This window comes from Leiobunum rupestre, chromosome 4 (assembly GCF_980474605.1).
Source record: "Leiobunum rupestre chromosome 4, qqLeiRupe1.1.hap1, whole genome shotgun sequence".
NCBI lineage: Eukaryota > Metazoa > Arthropoda > Arachnida > Opiliones > Sclerosomatidae > Leiobunum > Leiobunum rupestre.
Window position 1 is genome coordinate 17,101,766 of NC_143387.1, and position 15,754 is coordinate 17,117,519.

A 15,754-nucleotide genomic window follows, 5' to 3' on the forward strand; every position below is an offset into this window, starting at 1 on the left:
CTTTGATAAGGTCTCCAGCGCAGTTATACTTAAGGCTGCGAAAAGGTTTGGTATTAATGACACATTGTGCCTTTGGATCAAATCTATGTTAACTGACCGGAAAGTGGCATCCTCCTTGCTGGGTGACTCCCTTATGGTCTCCACCAGTCGTGGTGCCTGGTGGTGGATGAATTTGTACGGTGGTTGAACAGGGGAGGATACCGCTGTTTCAGTTACGCTGATGATATTGCTATCATCATTACTGGGAAATTCCCGGTAACAGTGAAGGACGTAACGAGGAGGGCCCTAGCATCAGTTGAGAGCTGGTGCAGGGAGGTCAACCTCATGGTTAATCCTTATAAAACTGTCTTGGTTCCTTTTACTCGTAAAAGGATAAAAGGCATGTTCGAGGGTATTTCCTTATTTGGAAAGTACCTAGTGGAGAGAACCGAGGTGAAGTACCTCGGGGTCATCCTGGATAGCAAACTAACATGGAAGCCACACCTTGACTATATAGTCAAGAAGGGCTAAATGTTATTTTGGAGAACTAGAAGTGCCGTTAGCAAGACCTGGGGTCTGAGCCCCAGAGCTGTGTACTGGCTCTACACCACGATCATCAGACCTATCCTGTCTTATGCAGCTGTGGTCTGGTGGCCAAGAGTTACTTTAAGGACTGTGCAGTTTGATCTGCGCACTCTACAAAGGCTGGCTTGTGTCGGCATTACAGGAGCCATGAGAACAGCCCCAAACGCTTCTCTGGAAATACTCTGAATATGCTTCCTCTCCACCTTTTTATTGAGGAAGCTGCCCTTTTAGGTGCCTATAGGCTTAACTAAAATGGCTGGTGGAAGGCTAATAATTGGGAGCATAGCCACACCAAGCTCTTTCGGGATATTTCCAATCAGATGCCGATTCTGACAATGGGTTCTGATATGATGGTTACTAAACTTCACTTTAGTAAACCTTTGGAGGTCAACTTCCCCAGCCGTGCGGAGTGGAGTACCAGAGGAGAGATCGTCTGGTTCACTGATGGGTCTAAGGCCCACTATGGCACTGGTGCGGGGATGTATTGCCTTACTAATAATTTTGGCTTTTATGAAAACCTAGAGATACACACTAGTGTATTCCAGGCGGAAATTTTTGCCATTTGCTCCTGTGTTGCTTACTGTCTACATCAAGGGTATCATGGGAAGGTTATCCAGATTTATTCGGATAGCCAGGCCGCTCTCAGAGCTCTTAGCCAGTATAGCATTCTTTCTAAACTGGTTCTTAGCTGCTTAGATCTCCTCTGTGCTCTTGGGTTGCACAATAAAGTTCAACTTTGTTGGGTACCTGGGCATAAGGGGCATCTTGGGAACGAAAAGGCCAAGGAAGGTGCGAGGGCTGGGTTCATTGGACCAGAACCTGCTCTCCCCATCTCCCGAGGACTTGTGCGAGGCTTGATCTCCAAGTTTATGTCAGATCGTCAACTCAGACAATGGTCTGAGATTGAAGGTCAAAGGCAGACCAAAGAGTTTACTCTTGGCCCTTCTAGGGAGAGAGCCAGAGAATTACTCTCGCTCTCTAGGGCTAGTATTAGGATTGTTATTGGCCTACTTACAGGCCACTGCCATCTGAATAGACATTTAACTCTCATTGGGGTCAGTGATGACCCGATTTGCAGAGCTTGTCTAGCTGAGGAGGAAACTGCCTCACATGTACTCTGTAGCTGCGATTACTATGCAGCCCCGAGGTTTGAGCATTTGGGTATGCATCGGTTAGAGACGTATGACGTCTCTAACATCACGGCCAGGCAGATTTTATGCTTTGTGTCAGCAATAGGACTTGTTTAAGTCACCCAGTTTGGGGATGCACAATTTTTTCTCCCGTAGACATACGTTCTAAAACGCCACACTTGGCGGCGCTGAAGTGGAGGAAATTTCAAATTTGGATGACGTATTTTCAACCCCCTCTCCCACTCCCTCTTTTTACTTCGTGACCAGCTCTCATTAAACATTATACCGTTCAAACACACTTTTGGGTCTTATGTCTCTTTTGCTTTCACCAAGGCAACTCAAAATCAAGATTAACCAAACCGCTATAATTACAACCTTTAAAATATAATTGAAGGTACAACCTTCAAAACAAAACAAAATAGTTGAATTTCAGAAAGAGCAAAACTTTCCATCATATGGCGCCATCCCTTACCAAAAAATAAGTTGTCTAGGAATTACTTAAAGTTGATTTTAAGTTTGTATTTGAGACAAATACCAACTAAATATGAACAAAAAACCAACTAATTACCAACTTAAAGAAAAACATTTTCCTACCAAATTATTACCCCTTTAACCAGGGTTGGCAAAAACCCGGCCAAAACAGGTTTCGGTCGGGACATGTGGGAAAAACTGGTAAAAACCAGAAAAAATGGAAAAAACTGGAAAAATATTTTTTCATGATAAATTAATCATTGATATATCTATTAAAAGACTAATTTGGTCATTGCAAAGAAGGGAGATGAAAAAAAGGCCAGAAGAAGAGTGAATAGAATTGAAGAATATACTGCTTTAATTTATTATTTATTTTTTTATTGAATTTTGCCACTAGAGGTGGAAAAAACCATGGAAGTACGATTTTCCACACGGTTTTTAACAGGAAAACAATAGGTGGAAAAATATAGTTTTTTAAATCCGTTTTTTTTTCTAGAAAAAACCGCGGTTTTTTCCACCCTTAGCAAAATTGTTCCAGCCCTGCCTTTAACTTGTTTATTGAAATATGCTGAAAATTTGAGCCTACTTAAAACCAACTTAATATCAACTCAAATGTGTATACCAACTAAATACAAACTAAAATACAACTTATTTTTGGTAAGGGATTTAACATGTTTCCATGACCTCAGAACACTACTTTCAATAACCCCTCTTTCTCTTGCTATATGGACTGTTGACTGCCTAACGTCTACTTTAAAAATTTCATGCAATGCAAGGCAAAGGCTAAGAATTAAGCTAATTAGTACACTTCTTGTCTAATTTATGAACTTCTGCTAACGGTACCTACCTGTGAACCATTTGTAATTGTTATGGGATCAATGACATTCCCTAAAGACTTAGACATTTTAACTCCAGAAGGGTCAAGCGCAAAACCATGAACATAGACAGACCTGTGTATACACATAAGAATAAAAAGCTTACAGTGCCATATTAAATGCATAAAATCGTAGTAAGGGCCTTGAGAATCTCTATTCTATCAATGACCCTATGCAAATCAATAGAGGTATTTGAAATATCATTTGACAAAAGCCCTATGTTTTTCCACTGACTTTTAATCTTAGCAAAAAAAATCTTGACTTTCCGTGTGTGTAAATAAGTTGTTAAGTTTCTTAAATTTATTTTCTTAAGACTTAAAGGGGTTCCAAAGTTCGGTGGCAAAATGTGCGTAAAGTCAGTAATGTGCAAAATTTACTGTTGACTCAGCCCGCCTCTGCCAAGGCTGAGTGAGGGGTTGGGGGGAATGAACTTTTGAGCAACTTTAACTAAATTATTTTTAAAAAGTTAAAACACTTTGCTTAAAGGAACTATATATATCATAAAAAAAAACGGTATTGACCCTACTTGTTTTCCCAAAATTTACGGCTTATCTAGGTTCTGCATAAAGGCGACCTCACAATTTTGCGGTCGCTTTTGTAATTACTTTCAAGGTAGGAAGTGTTCCAGTAAAAAACCAAATGATATGATTATCTAAAATTTTTTCTGTTACAATTTCTCAGTGATGCTACTCAATTTTACTAACAAATTTCACAAACAGAAAAAGGGAAATCTCAAAGCTTATTAATTTTCAGTAATGGTACCTGTATGGTGCTTTTCCATGAACAGCAACACTACTTAAAAGTGATGACTGGAACCAACCTCGAAACTGGTCATGACCTTCTAAATAAAGATCAGCACAGTCAGAAATTCCATCTAGACAAAAGAAATGATTGAAATTACACCTTTTTGTAGAAAATCATACATAGAATTCTGCTTGACAAGTACCCCATTTGATACAAGGAGCATTAGTCATCTCTAATGTAAAAATGTCGCCACTAGATGGCGCCACCATAGGGTTAATGATTATGAGGTTGAAAGGTCATAGCAATGAGTAATTAATCAATTAAGAAATTAGTATACTATTTTCAACATAAAGAAAACCATTTTGATTTCAATGTTTCGAAGAGTAGGGGATAATTAAGGCGTATAATTTCTGAAAAGTTGTTAATTCAATATAATTTTAAATTAATCTAATTCTCATACAAAAATCGATGACCTTTCTTCGGGTTAATAATTTTGTAAACATATCAGCAAGGTTATCGTTAGTGGGTACAAACTCTAAATTAAATAAATTCTTTTCTAAACTATCTCTTACAAAATGGTGTTTAATATCAATGTGTTTAGTTCTGTTATTTTCAATGCGATTTTCAGAGAAACGTATCTCAGATTGATTATCTCACTTTAACAATGGGTTCTTAAAGTCTTTAGTGTGATTAAACAGTGGGTTAATTTCGCACAAAATGTTCTGTAACCATATAAGTTCTTTTGCGGTTTCTGCAAGTGCAATATATTCTGATTCCATGCTGGCCAACGCAACAGTCTCTTGTTTCGCTTACCTCCAGCACACTGGATTACCCAGTATATGAATTAGTAGGCCACTGGTGGATTTCCAGTCATCTTCATCAGATGCGAATGAAGCATCAGAGTGAGCTTCAAGTTGACAGCAATGGTCATTTACGGCGTGATAATTAAGTCCATAATCCATGGTGGAGCAGACATACTGCAATACACGCATAGCGTAGCCATAGTGCTTCTGTCCAGGTGCTGATGCAAAATTGGCTAAAGTTCCAACAATGAATGCGATATCTGGTCGTGTATGTTGAGAGATGTACGACAATATGCCAATAATCTTTCGATAAGGAGTTTCAAGATTTCCACCTGGTGTACAGTCTCTTTTCGTCAATGATACACCTGCCCTTACAAATATTTCACACAACCAAATGACAATATTTTGTCAACTATTGAGAAACTTGGATTTTTTGGGGCAACTAATAAGCAACCAAACACAACTACATTTGTTGAGTTTTTCTAGTTTTATAAAGAAAATGAATGGTCTAAAAATTTCTATAATATTTCCTAAAAATCACCTCAACTGTTGTTTTCTAAAAATCGCCTTAAAATTGCTGTTTAAAATATTGCAGGCTGAATATTCAGCAAAAAATAGTGTTAATGAAATAAGGGTATAGAACTACGCAAAAGGACTACTCTGGGTGACACAAAACGAGTTTTGAAAATTGCCCCTAAATTACCTAAAAGTAGCCAAAGACAATAGTTCTTTCTATAATTTTTTATGCTTGCCCAACTTGTTAGAGATGGGTCCCGGCAGGTCACGAAAACGGTATTTACTGGGGGAGTTAGGGATATTTTTTTTTGGCAAACCTAGGGCAATGTTCGAATTAGAGAGCTTCATGTCCTATCTGATTACCAAATATTAATTAAAAGTAAGTCAGTCAATTATTTTACTTTTCTATTATTACATAATTAATAATATAATTTTTGTAGAAATCCCTCTCTTATAGCACGATGAAGATATATTAATGCCCAGATTTTGACCTTGTTGGCTAAGCCTAGGTCAAAACAAATGCAGTTTATAGTATTAATCTTAGTCTATACCTTACCAAAAAATAAGTAGGATTTTAGTTAGTATTTAGTTGGTATACACATTTTAGTTGACGTTAAGTTGGTTTTAAGTAGGCTCAAGTGGTCAGAATATTTCAATAAACTAGTTAAAGGGGTAATAAGTTGTTATTAAGTTGATGGGAAAATAATTTTTTCTTTAAGTTGGTAATTAGTTGGTTTTTAGTGGTCAGAAAATTACATATTATTTGTAAGTTGGTTTTAAGTAGGTTTTCAGTTTGAATTAAGGTTTTAAGTTGATATTTAGTTGGTATTTGGAACGGTATTTGTTCCAAATACCAACTTAAAGTTTTTTTAGACCACTTATTTTTTGGTAAGGGCTACAAGAGTACTGGAGCTGTGTGTTAACAATGTTTTATTATCCTTGGTATTGTGATAATGAACTCGACAATTTCGAAGTAAGTTAACCCTTTTATAAATATATACACATAAAACGTCTTCAATAACCATGATGTTGTTAATTTTAGCCGAAAGAAGTGCAATAAAGCTAAAGCTATAAACATTGCCAGTAGAAATTTGGACCAATCAGCTAAAGATAGTGACACTACCAAGGTGGCACAGATTTTCTAAAAAAATTCTATTACTAAACATCACTCTCCAGTGCAAATTCAACTGCTACTATAAGCATATTCATTAAAAGCAAAGTTGAAGGTTCATTCCACTGCATTCTAAATATGACATTGCTGTTAAATCAAGTACTACTCCCAAAATAAAATTTTAAAAACGAAAATATTTCTATTTAAGGAATCAATTGAATTTTAGTTCTTAAATAAATAAGTTATTTACTATGGTTCATCTTTTAACTATTTTACGAAAATTTAAAAGCAACTAGTGGTTGGGTTGCTTTCTGGCAATTTATAAGCAACTAATGGTTGGGATACATTTTGTAAATTTATAGGCACAATGGTTGGGCAACTTTTAGGCAATTGTGAGCAATTTTATATCTGCACTTTTGAAAATAATTTTTACACAACCTAAAGTCACTGAACTGTTGGGCGCCAATTGGGAAACCGTCACGCAACTGTTGCGCAAATTTAGGTTGCTTATTAACAACTTTTGAAGGCAATTTTTTAAAGATTTATGGATGCACGTTTAAACAACTTTTTTTCGATTTTTAGGATATGTTTTTTCTGTCACTTTCTATTCTTTGGCAATTTTCTTAATGTATCCTCCTTGGTGTATTTTCATTTTTTCATCCTTAAGCCAGTCAAATTCGATACCAAGGAAATACTTTAGTTCTCCTAAATCGGTTATTTCAAAATTGGTACTTAACATCTGTATTATTTCCTCCATTGTGGTTGAATTTCTGGCCAAGACAATGTCGTCAACAGAGACTATCACAATGTCATTTACGCCAAGAGTGTATATACAATTACACCATTTGAGTCTCTGTAGTCCCAGTTTGAGTAATGTAGAATCTAGCTCCGTGTACCATTGCCTCCCACTCTGTTTCAGTCCATATATTGCCTTGCGTAAATGCCAGACATAGTTGTCTTTCCCTGGAACTTCAAATCCCTTTGGTTGTGCAATAAATATGTCCACTTCTAGGGTACCATAGAGATAGGCCCCTTTTACATCTAGATGTCTATGGCTCCAGCCCAATGTGACGGCAAATTAAAGTAGGATTTATCAAATTAGCGTGAAATTAACGATCGACTGGTGCATAGGTGTGGGTGAAATCTTGACCAAATTGTTGAGTAAACCCTTGGGCTACCAATCGGGCTTTGAAACGTGCATAGTACCATCTGCTTTGCATTTAATGGCGTACATCCATTTACTTCCTATGATTTTTCTATCCTTGGGTTTTTGTACTAGATTCCAAACTTCTCTTTCCTTTATCAAATCATATTCCGTTTGCATCGCTTCTTCCCATTTCTGACTCTGTACTTTTCATGGCCTCTTCATACGAATTTGGTATTTCTAGACAATGACACTCCATCTTGTCAGTCGTCTTCCTGTTTGTTAGTCTGAAATCGAATAGAGTTAGGTCGTATATTTCATCACTACCCTCATAGTGTTTGACAACATCATTGCGGGATCGAAGGGTTATATTTCCTTTTTATAATAAACATCCATGCGATGTGGTTTCAGAATGTATGCAAATGACAAACATCCATACCTCTTTAAATGGCGAACTGATGGTTTCCTATGTGACCAGCGTTCTTCGGGAACTATTCTATCTATCTTTGAATGCGGCAGTCTATTTGTTAGGTATGCCTCACAGACTACTGCTTCTCCCCATAGGGTCTGTGGTAATTTTGCATCTTCGAGTAGTGTTCTTACTCCTTCTATTAGGGTTCTGTTTATAATAATAATAATAATCAGCTGGATTCCATCAGCTACACAATGGCTTTCAAAAACATGAGCACAAAACTCCATCCCATTGTCAGTTCGAAGTCTTTTCAACTTATTGCCAGTTTGTCTTTCCACCCACGCTTGAAATATCTTGAACTTTTTGAAAACCTCATTCTTGTTATACATCGTATAAACTGTAACTTTTCGGGAATAGCCATCAACAAAGCTTACATAATAGCGTGCACCCCCTTGAGATTCTACAGGGGCTGGTCCCCACACATCGCTATTTACAAGCTGTAAGGTTTGGCTAGTTGTTATCTCCGCTATTTCTTTTGATGTTGCTTTGGTAGCTTTTGATAATCTGCATGGTATGCATTACTCCATGTCCTTATTGATAGTAGGTAGTGCTTCTACCATGTGATGATGTTCTAGTTCTTGCATTCTTTGGATGTTCGGATGTCAAAGGCGCTGATGCCACAACTCCGTCTCCCCTGCATTACTTATGAAACTTCTCTTTTCTTCCAGTGGTGGGATTTCTTCCAGGTCAGTTACCACATAGACATCCAGGATATACAGGTTACTATCAGATAAGTGTGCGGTCATATATTCTTTATCTTGTTTATCATATACGGTTATACGCTTTTTTTCAATGACTGATGAAAAACCCGACTCATCTACTTTCCTTGCATACAGTAGATTTCGGGTATACTTTGGTACATATATAACATTCCTCAGGTAAACTAGATTCTCAGTACCGAGATATTTCACTATTATTGTTATCTCCTGTTCCAACAGCCTTTGCATTGTAAGGCCTTTGCTGTACTTTGCATAGGTTATTATTAATGTCGTCTGCAATGTCTATGCAGACACTATAGCAGACTAATGTTGTCTGCTAAACATAACAGACAATATAGCAGACGAATTTCGTCTGCAAACCAAAACTAATGGCGTTTTCCATTGGAGTCCTCTGAGCGCTCCTGGAGCGCTCCTAAATATAAAACGTGTTCCATTGGGACAAAAAGGGCAACTCCAAAAAGGAGGCATGTCTTCAATTGGCACTGTTGCTCCCTCGCGAATTGATCCGAGCTGCCCCAAATCGAGGGACGGGGCAACCAAAAAAGAGCAATTTTTAAGCAAAGTGACTCCGAGAAAAATTCGTATTCCATTGGGAGGGCTGGAAGTCTAGCCAACTAGCTACTAAACAACAACTTAAGGACACCAGACAGTGTGTCAGAATTTATAGCCCGGTGTATCTAGTAACAAAGACCATACCACCGGACAGGGAATATTGAAGCCTGATGTGTAGAAATACCATCAACATATGAGGAAGCTATTGAAAGTCTAGATACTGAGAAATGGCAAGATGCTATGAACACTGAGATCAAAACCATTCAAGATAGAGAAGTTTACGAGGTTGTTACAAAACCAACTAACAAAAAACTTATTGGGAGTTTACGATGTGAAAAAGAATGCTAATGGAGAAATCAGTAGATTTAAAGCAAGATTGGTTGCACAAGGATTTTCTCAAATTCCTCGAAGAGACTTTAACCAGACCTATGCACCTGTAGTTAATTTTACACTGATTGGAGTTTGCACATTGCTATTACCCCTGTAGCACGAAGGGGTCGGGTCTGGGTCGAATTTTAGTCGAAGAGTCTTTTTTAGGTCCAAGACCAAAAACCGACTAAAAAGGTCCTTACGAGATATATTGAAAATTTCTATAATGTACTAAAAAAGGTTGGTTTATGGTCAGATTGACAACTGTATTTCATGGACCATATTCCGACCTTAAAACGACTTACTTAGCAATTTCAAACACACGGCAACTGCGCTTCGCCATCTAGCGAGGAGCAGGGGAAAGAAATAGCTGACGGTACCATTGTTCGCGTGTGTCTCATTGTCTCATCGTTCACCGCACCATCATGGTTAATTAATAATAAGTTTTTCACTTTCTATATGCGCTTTGGTTAAAAGTTTAGTTATTGAAGAATTACTAAAGGTATTATCTTTGATAAAGGTAAGTAGTTCCTTTGTCAATCCGTTTTAATTACTATACGAGTTAAGAATTCATTTAGTTATTAAGCCTTGGCTATTGGTTTTGCCTACGCACATTGTCACATGTTCTTAGATATTTTGATAGCCAAGTTTAATGTTATTATAGGTATAGAATACAGATAAGCTTGATATATTTAAAATGGTAATAAGAGTACTAAAAATATAACTTGTATCTAAATCCCGGCTGTTAGGTTGTGAATTGATCAATTCTTTTGATGTATCAGTTCCGGAGGCAAATCTTAATGAAGCGCAAGAAATCAACTACTGCGATGACAATAATGATTATCAAGAGAACTTCTGCAGAGGTACTTCTATTTATTTAAAAAAAAATAGATCAATATAATCTTAAGCAAATATATTCAAAAATCTAGAAAACGCAAGTTGTGGGAATTCAGCTCAAAATATTTTCAACACTCCATATTGTTCAGTTGGGAACCTATCTTCTAGGTACTAAAACATTTAACTAAATGACCTTTTCATGCAGGCGTGTTCGTTGGCTAATAAGGAGCGAAAAAGGTCATAAGAAACGTTTTCCTAAATTGAACCATATTTGGGTAATTGGCTATCAAAAATCAACCTCGAAAACATGCAGTTTCCATTATTCCTTGAACCCAATTGTTTCCTTTTACTTAACATTTGGTTTCTTATATTTTTTTTCAATAAAGGAAACAATTCGGTCCAAGGAATAATAGAAACTGCACATTTGTGCGTTTTTCGACGTTTTGAAGGCTGATTTTTGCCGGCCATTTACTCTGATACAGTTCAATTAATTTAGGAAAATATTTCGCAGAATCTTTTTACTCCGTTAGCCAAAGAACATGCCTGAAAATTGATTCCAGACTTCTCTGAAACACCCCGTATAGTACTCTTATTAGAGATCTCTTATTTAGCATCCCAAAGTCAATTTAATGTCAGATCGGAAGACGTTGCAGCTAGAAAAACTACACCTATAGCTAGTGCTAAATCCAATTTGTATTCATCAGGTGAATAATATCTTGCAATTAAATTTGATATCAATAAATGTACATGTAATTTCATTGAAACATTTCAGCTCAAAACATTTTCACTCCACACCCTGCAGTTGGGAACATATCTTCAAGTCATTCACTAGGTATTTAAACGTTTACCAAAATTATCTTCGAATATAGTACTCTTATTTGATCTCCCTTATTTAGCATTCCAAAGTCCATTTAATGTCAGATTGGGAGACTTTCCAATCAGTGAAACTACAGCTAAAGCTACCGCTAATTCAAATTTGCATTCATCAGGTGAATCTTATATATCTAACAATAGAATTTGATATCAATAAATTTACATATAATTTCATTGAAACAGCTTGCTGTGCTAAAGATGAACAGTTCCGGCGCACTGTCTACACGATGTTTTCGGGCCTTGATCGTAAAATTAGTAAAATTCAAAATGTGCTCACTAAAAGTAATGTCATGGGATTTTCGGACATAAATGATTTTCCACCATTGCCTATAAAATCTAAAGAGGTTTTACGTCAGTATGAAATTTTAATAGGAGACGAAACTAAGAGATTTAAATTGGTAATAAATCTTATATTTTGGCACAAGTAAACCGAAGATATACAATTCTACATATTATGGTTTAATTTACATAGATTTCACACCTTGCTTCAATGGGCGGAAAAACTGTAGGAGATACCGTTCGAAGAATTCTAAGAAACACTTTTAATCATGACTTGGTTTTAGGAATGAACTGGAGCGGAAAAAAGGGCTTTATAGCTTTCTCTAGTCTTAAATTGAAAGATGTTATAATTGGTAGGTTGAAACACTGAAAAGGGAGGGAAAAAAATCAACTTGTTTTTTTACGAACTGTAATTCATTACAGCTGCTGTTCGAGAAATGAGTGGATTCAGAAAAACCACAACATATGACATTGAAGCGGTTATCAAAATATGGTTAAAGCACAAAGCGGACCGTGGAGGTGGGAGAATTAAAAGATTATCAAAGGACACTCAGGCCAAAGGTTCGAACAACAGTGGTATAGAAAAGGAAAATGGGCAAAACATTTTCAAGGACAGCTCAGATGACTCAGACTAGATAATTCAGATATTTAAATATCCTGTGGGAAGTGGCGAAAGTTTTTTGCACAAAAGATGCCTTAATTAAGCAGGTGCTTATAAAAAAATGTTATTTTTTTAAAAAGAATAGAAACCAGTTCATAAATTAAATGTTCTAAGTATTTTTTTTATCTATTTAAGCAAGCCGCTTAATATTAATAGAAATGTGATAAATAGAAAATGTGATAAATAAAAGTTCCTAAAGTTTTATTGACATCTGTTTAATTCATTATTTCACTCCGTTCCAACTACAGGTAATTTATTTTTATGGCTTTAAGTGGTCATTTTTCAGTCAGATAAAATATCAAAAAGGAAGTCGGCCCGACGTCGTTTGGCAGTCGACTTATGGTCACACATTCAAGGTCGATCGACGGTCGATGGACCATTTTACCCCTAGGACATTTCGACTCTGAAAAGTCTAATCGGCCGACGGTCAGCCGACCTTGCTGTTGGAGGGTATTTTCGACGTCGGGCCGACTCGTTTGTGCTACAGGGGTAGTGGCTTGTTTCGGATGGCATAATTGTCACATGGATGTAAAAGGAGCATAACTGTATGGCTCATTAGATGAAGAAATTTATGTAAGACTACCCAAATGTTTTGTCCAAGTAGGAAAGGACCAAGAAGGAGAATATGTTTGGAAATTAAAGAAAGCTCTTTACGGATTGAAACAGAGCGGAAAACAGTGGTTTTCTGAACTATTTGGTCAATTACTAACACTTAGATATAAATAATATAAGGATGCAATTGTATCTATAGATATGTAATAACAGGATTGTTGCAAATCAACAACTGGATTAGTGATTAATTTAGGTGACAATCCTATATGCTGGAGATCAGTGAAACAGAAGAACATTGCACTGTCATCTATGGAATCCGAATAAATTGCATTAGCTGAAACATCGAAGGAAGTTGTATGGCTGACCAACATTGTTGAAGAACTATTTGATTTTGTGAAATTAGATGAGAAATGTAAATTACCTATTATTTACTGTGATATCTAGGCGGCAATACAATTTTCGTTGAATAACATAGAAAATAATAGATCAAAGCATGTTCAGATTAAATATCATTTTGTTAGGGAGTGTATCGACAACCGTATTTTTGAAATTAAACATGTGAATACGAATAACAATATTGCTGACATTTTTACTAAGATTCTGCCTAAAAGAAAATTTCAAGAATTTTGTGCTATGTTAAAATTGACATATTAACTATAGTAAATTAGGGGTCAGGAATTTACATAAATAATTTTTGTATATTGGCTTCACCTATGTTAAAGTAAGGGGGAGTTTGTAAGGCCTTTGCTGTACTTTGCATAGGTTATTATTAATGTCGTCTGCAAAGTCAATGCAGACACTATGGCAGACTAATGTTGTCTGCTAAACATAACAGACAATATAGCAGACGAATTTCGTCTGCAAACCAAAACTAAAACTTTGTTTGTTGTGTCATGTTCTTTTGAGAGAGATATGCATACTTTGATTTGCTAATAGAGTTACTGATTTTTGTCATGGTGTAGTAATAATTATAAAAAATAATAATATAACCTCTCTTGTAATAAATTGTAGAAATATGACGTCATTATACCTAATGTAAAAAATCTATAAATAAGCATGTTTTCGACTTAATCTTCACACTTGACAAAAGGATCTCGTAGGACCCGAAACGTAGTGTCGGACGTTGATTCAAACATTACGTTTTTAAAATATTTGTTTTTAATTTTCATTTTGTTAAATAAATTTTAATTAAATCCAAATTGCCTCATGAGTTTTCGGTAATTAATACAAATACCTCCATTTGATATGCTAACTTTTGGTCTTCATTAAACTTAATTATATTTCATTTCAAGATGTCTATTTATTTACTAATAGTCATTAATCCCCCACATGCAGTTCCCTGCGCAATGTATTTTGGTTGCAGAAATGGTCCGTTGCTGCAGAATCATATGCAAACGTGTCTCTCTCGCTGATTGCCACCATAAATGTTGCAGACGCAAAAAAAGATTGGGCTACGCTTTTTCTATTCTGGGTATCACGACCTCTAGTCTGTTGGGTATAAACTCTATGGTTAGAATTACTTCTTTGATAAAGTCGGCAATCTTGTGCCTTATGTCCCTGTCCATTACAATTTGATGAAGTTTCTCCCTCACGGTTAACTGGGCATTCACAAGAAATATGACCCATCCTATGGCAAGTAAAACATTCAGGTCCCCTCTGTTGGGATGGACCTCTTTTAAAATTTCTTCTATTAGATCTTGCTCTTGATGAGAAACTAGAATGATTATGTAACTCAACACTCTTCCAAAGCGACCGGTTTCTGTCTCTCATATTCTGAGATTAATAGTAGTTTAACATTCTTTGGTGTGAATTCTTTATCGTCCAATGCATATGTTTGTACTACAGTATTTTCGTACTGTGTTGGTAACCCGTGAATTAGTTGATATGCAATTTCATCTTTGCCTAATTTTTTTCCAGCCTTTTCCAATTGGTCAGCAGTACTAATGACTCTGGGTAGGTATGCCGACATTGATTCTGGAGGGCTATATTTCAAACTAAGAAATTCTGACCGCAATGCCGCAATGCGTGTCCTTGACTTGGGTTCGTGGGTATCAGATAAAATATCCCAAGCTTCTTTGGCAGTGTCACAATTTCCAATAATTCAACAGCTAAATAAATTCTAGAAAGGGCTCTGTTTCCTATCTATGTATCTTGCCTTCTCTTCGGGTTTAACTCCTTCACCAGTTGGTTCAATGTCGGATCCATCTATAATTCCCCATAGACTATATTCACATAACACCATCTTCATATCTGCCTTCCATTGACTATAATTCTCATCCATTAAGCTTGTCAAAAGTGAAACTAGTTGCCAATATGACTCATGTCTGCCCTCCACCATATTAGATTTTTCGTCTATTTTTTAAGCCTTGGCCTTAGTGTCAAAATTCCAAAAACCAAATATTCTATGTACTTTCCTTTAATCTTCTTTGCTTTTAGCCACGCTCTGCTACCATGTTGGAAAGTAGGTGGATAAATCAAACACGATTTACTTAAACTGGTTTATTATTGTATTTAATTAAGGTTAAAGTTTAAAAATACTATACATATTTACAAGTTTCATTTAATGACCACTAAGGCCTATGTTCTAGGTAATTTACTTAGGGAAGCTAATTCATAACACTCTGTCAGCTCAAATTCTGCTTGACAAGTACCCCCACTTGATAAAAGGAGCATTAGTCAGCTCTAATGTTAAAATGTCGCCACTAGATGGTGCCACCATAGGGTTAATGATTATGAGGTTGAAAGGTCATAGCAATGAGTAATTAATCAATTAAGAAATAAGTATACTATTTTCAACATAAACAAAACCATTTTGATTTCAATGTTTCGAAGAGTAGTGGATAATTAAGGCGTGTAATTTCTAAAAAGTTGATATCTTTGTGAATATTGTGTTACATGCTATATTAAATTCTTTAAAAAATGTTGTGGTTTTTAATATTCTGCAGAGGAGTTGGAAAGAAAATCTAAATCAAGGGCCAAGCCAAATATGACTTTTTAGGCCACAAACCATGTGCAGTGACACAAAATAAAAAATTAAAACCACGATATTATTGAATAAATAAAAACACCACCTGCCATCCCT

The 15,754-nt window shown here is 36.2% G+C and overlaps 2 protein-coding genes across 5 annotated transcripts in view; one reads left to right on the top strand and one right to left on the bottom strand.

Annotated features, from left to right (window-relative positions):
• Positions 1-15,754, bottom strand: part of IleRS-m (Isoleucyl-tRNA synthetase, mitochondrial) — a 60,548-nt gene that overhangs the window by 15,627 nt on the left and 29,167 nt on the right. For all 4 annotated transcript variants that reach the window (XM_090171256.1, XM_090171254.1, XM_090171255.1 and 1 more), the window contains 2 exons: positions 3,803-3,914; positions 3,013-3,115 (listed from right to left, as the gene is read on the bottom strand). In XM_090171256.1, the coding sequence (XP_090027382.1) occupies positions 3,013-3,115; positions 3,803-3,914 (215 nt within the window). The remainder of the gene's footprint in view (positions 1-3,012; positions 3,116-3,802; positions 3,915-15,754) is intronic.
• LOC149946509 (uncharacterized) lies at positions 10,255-11,608 on the top strand. The gene is made up of 6 exons (XM_090173093.1): positions 10,255-10,333; positions 10,400-10,475; positions 10,919-11,011; positions 11,080-11,139; positions 11,204-11,296; positions 11,364-11,608. Exons 1-6 carry the CDS (start codon positions 10,271-10,273, stop codon positions 11,606-11,608), a joined length of 630 nt encoding a protein of 209 aa, XP_090029219.1. The 5' UTR covers positions 10,255-10,270.

Bases quoted from the DNA above. Each gene is read 5' to 3' on its own strand.
- LOC149946509 (XM_090173093.1), top strand. From the start codon at position 10,271: ATGAAGCGCAAGAAATCAACTACTGCGATGACAATAATGATTATCAAG. The intron at 10,334-10,399 runs GTACTTCTATTT...TCAAAAATCTAG, and splicing joins TCAAGAGAACTTCTGCAGAG to AAAACGCAAGTTGTGGGAAT. The intron at 11,140-11,203 runs GTATTTAAACGT...TCCCTTATTTAG, and splicing joins ATCTTCAAGTCATTCACTAG to CATTCCAAAGTCCATTTAAT.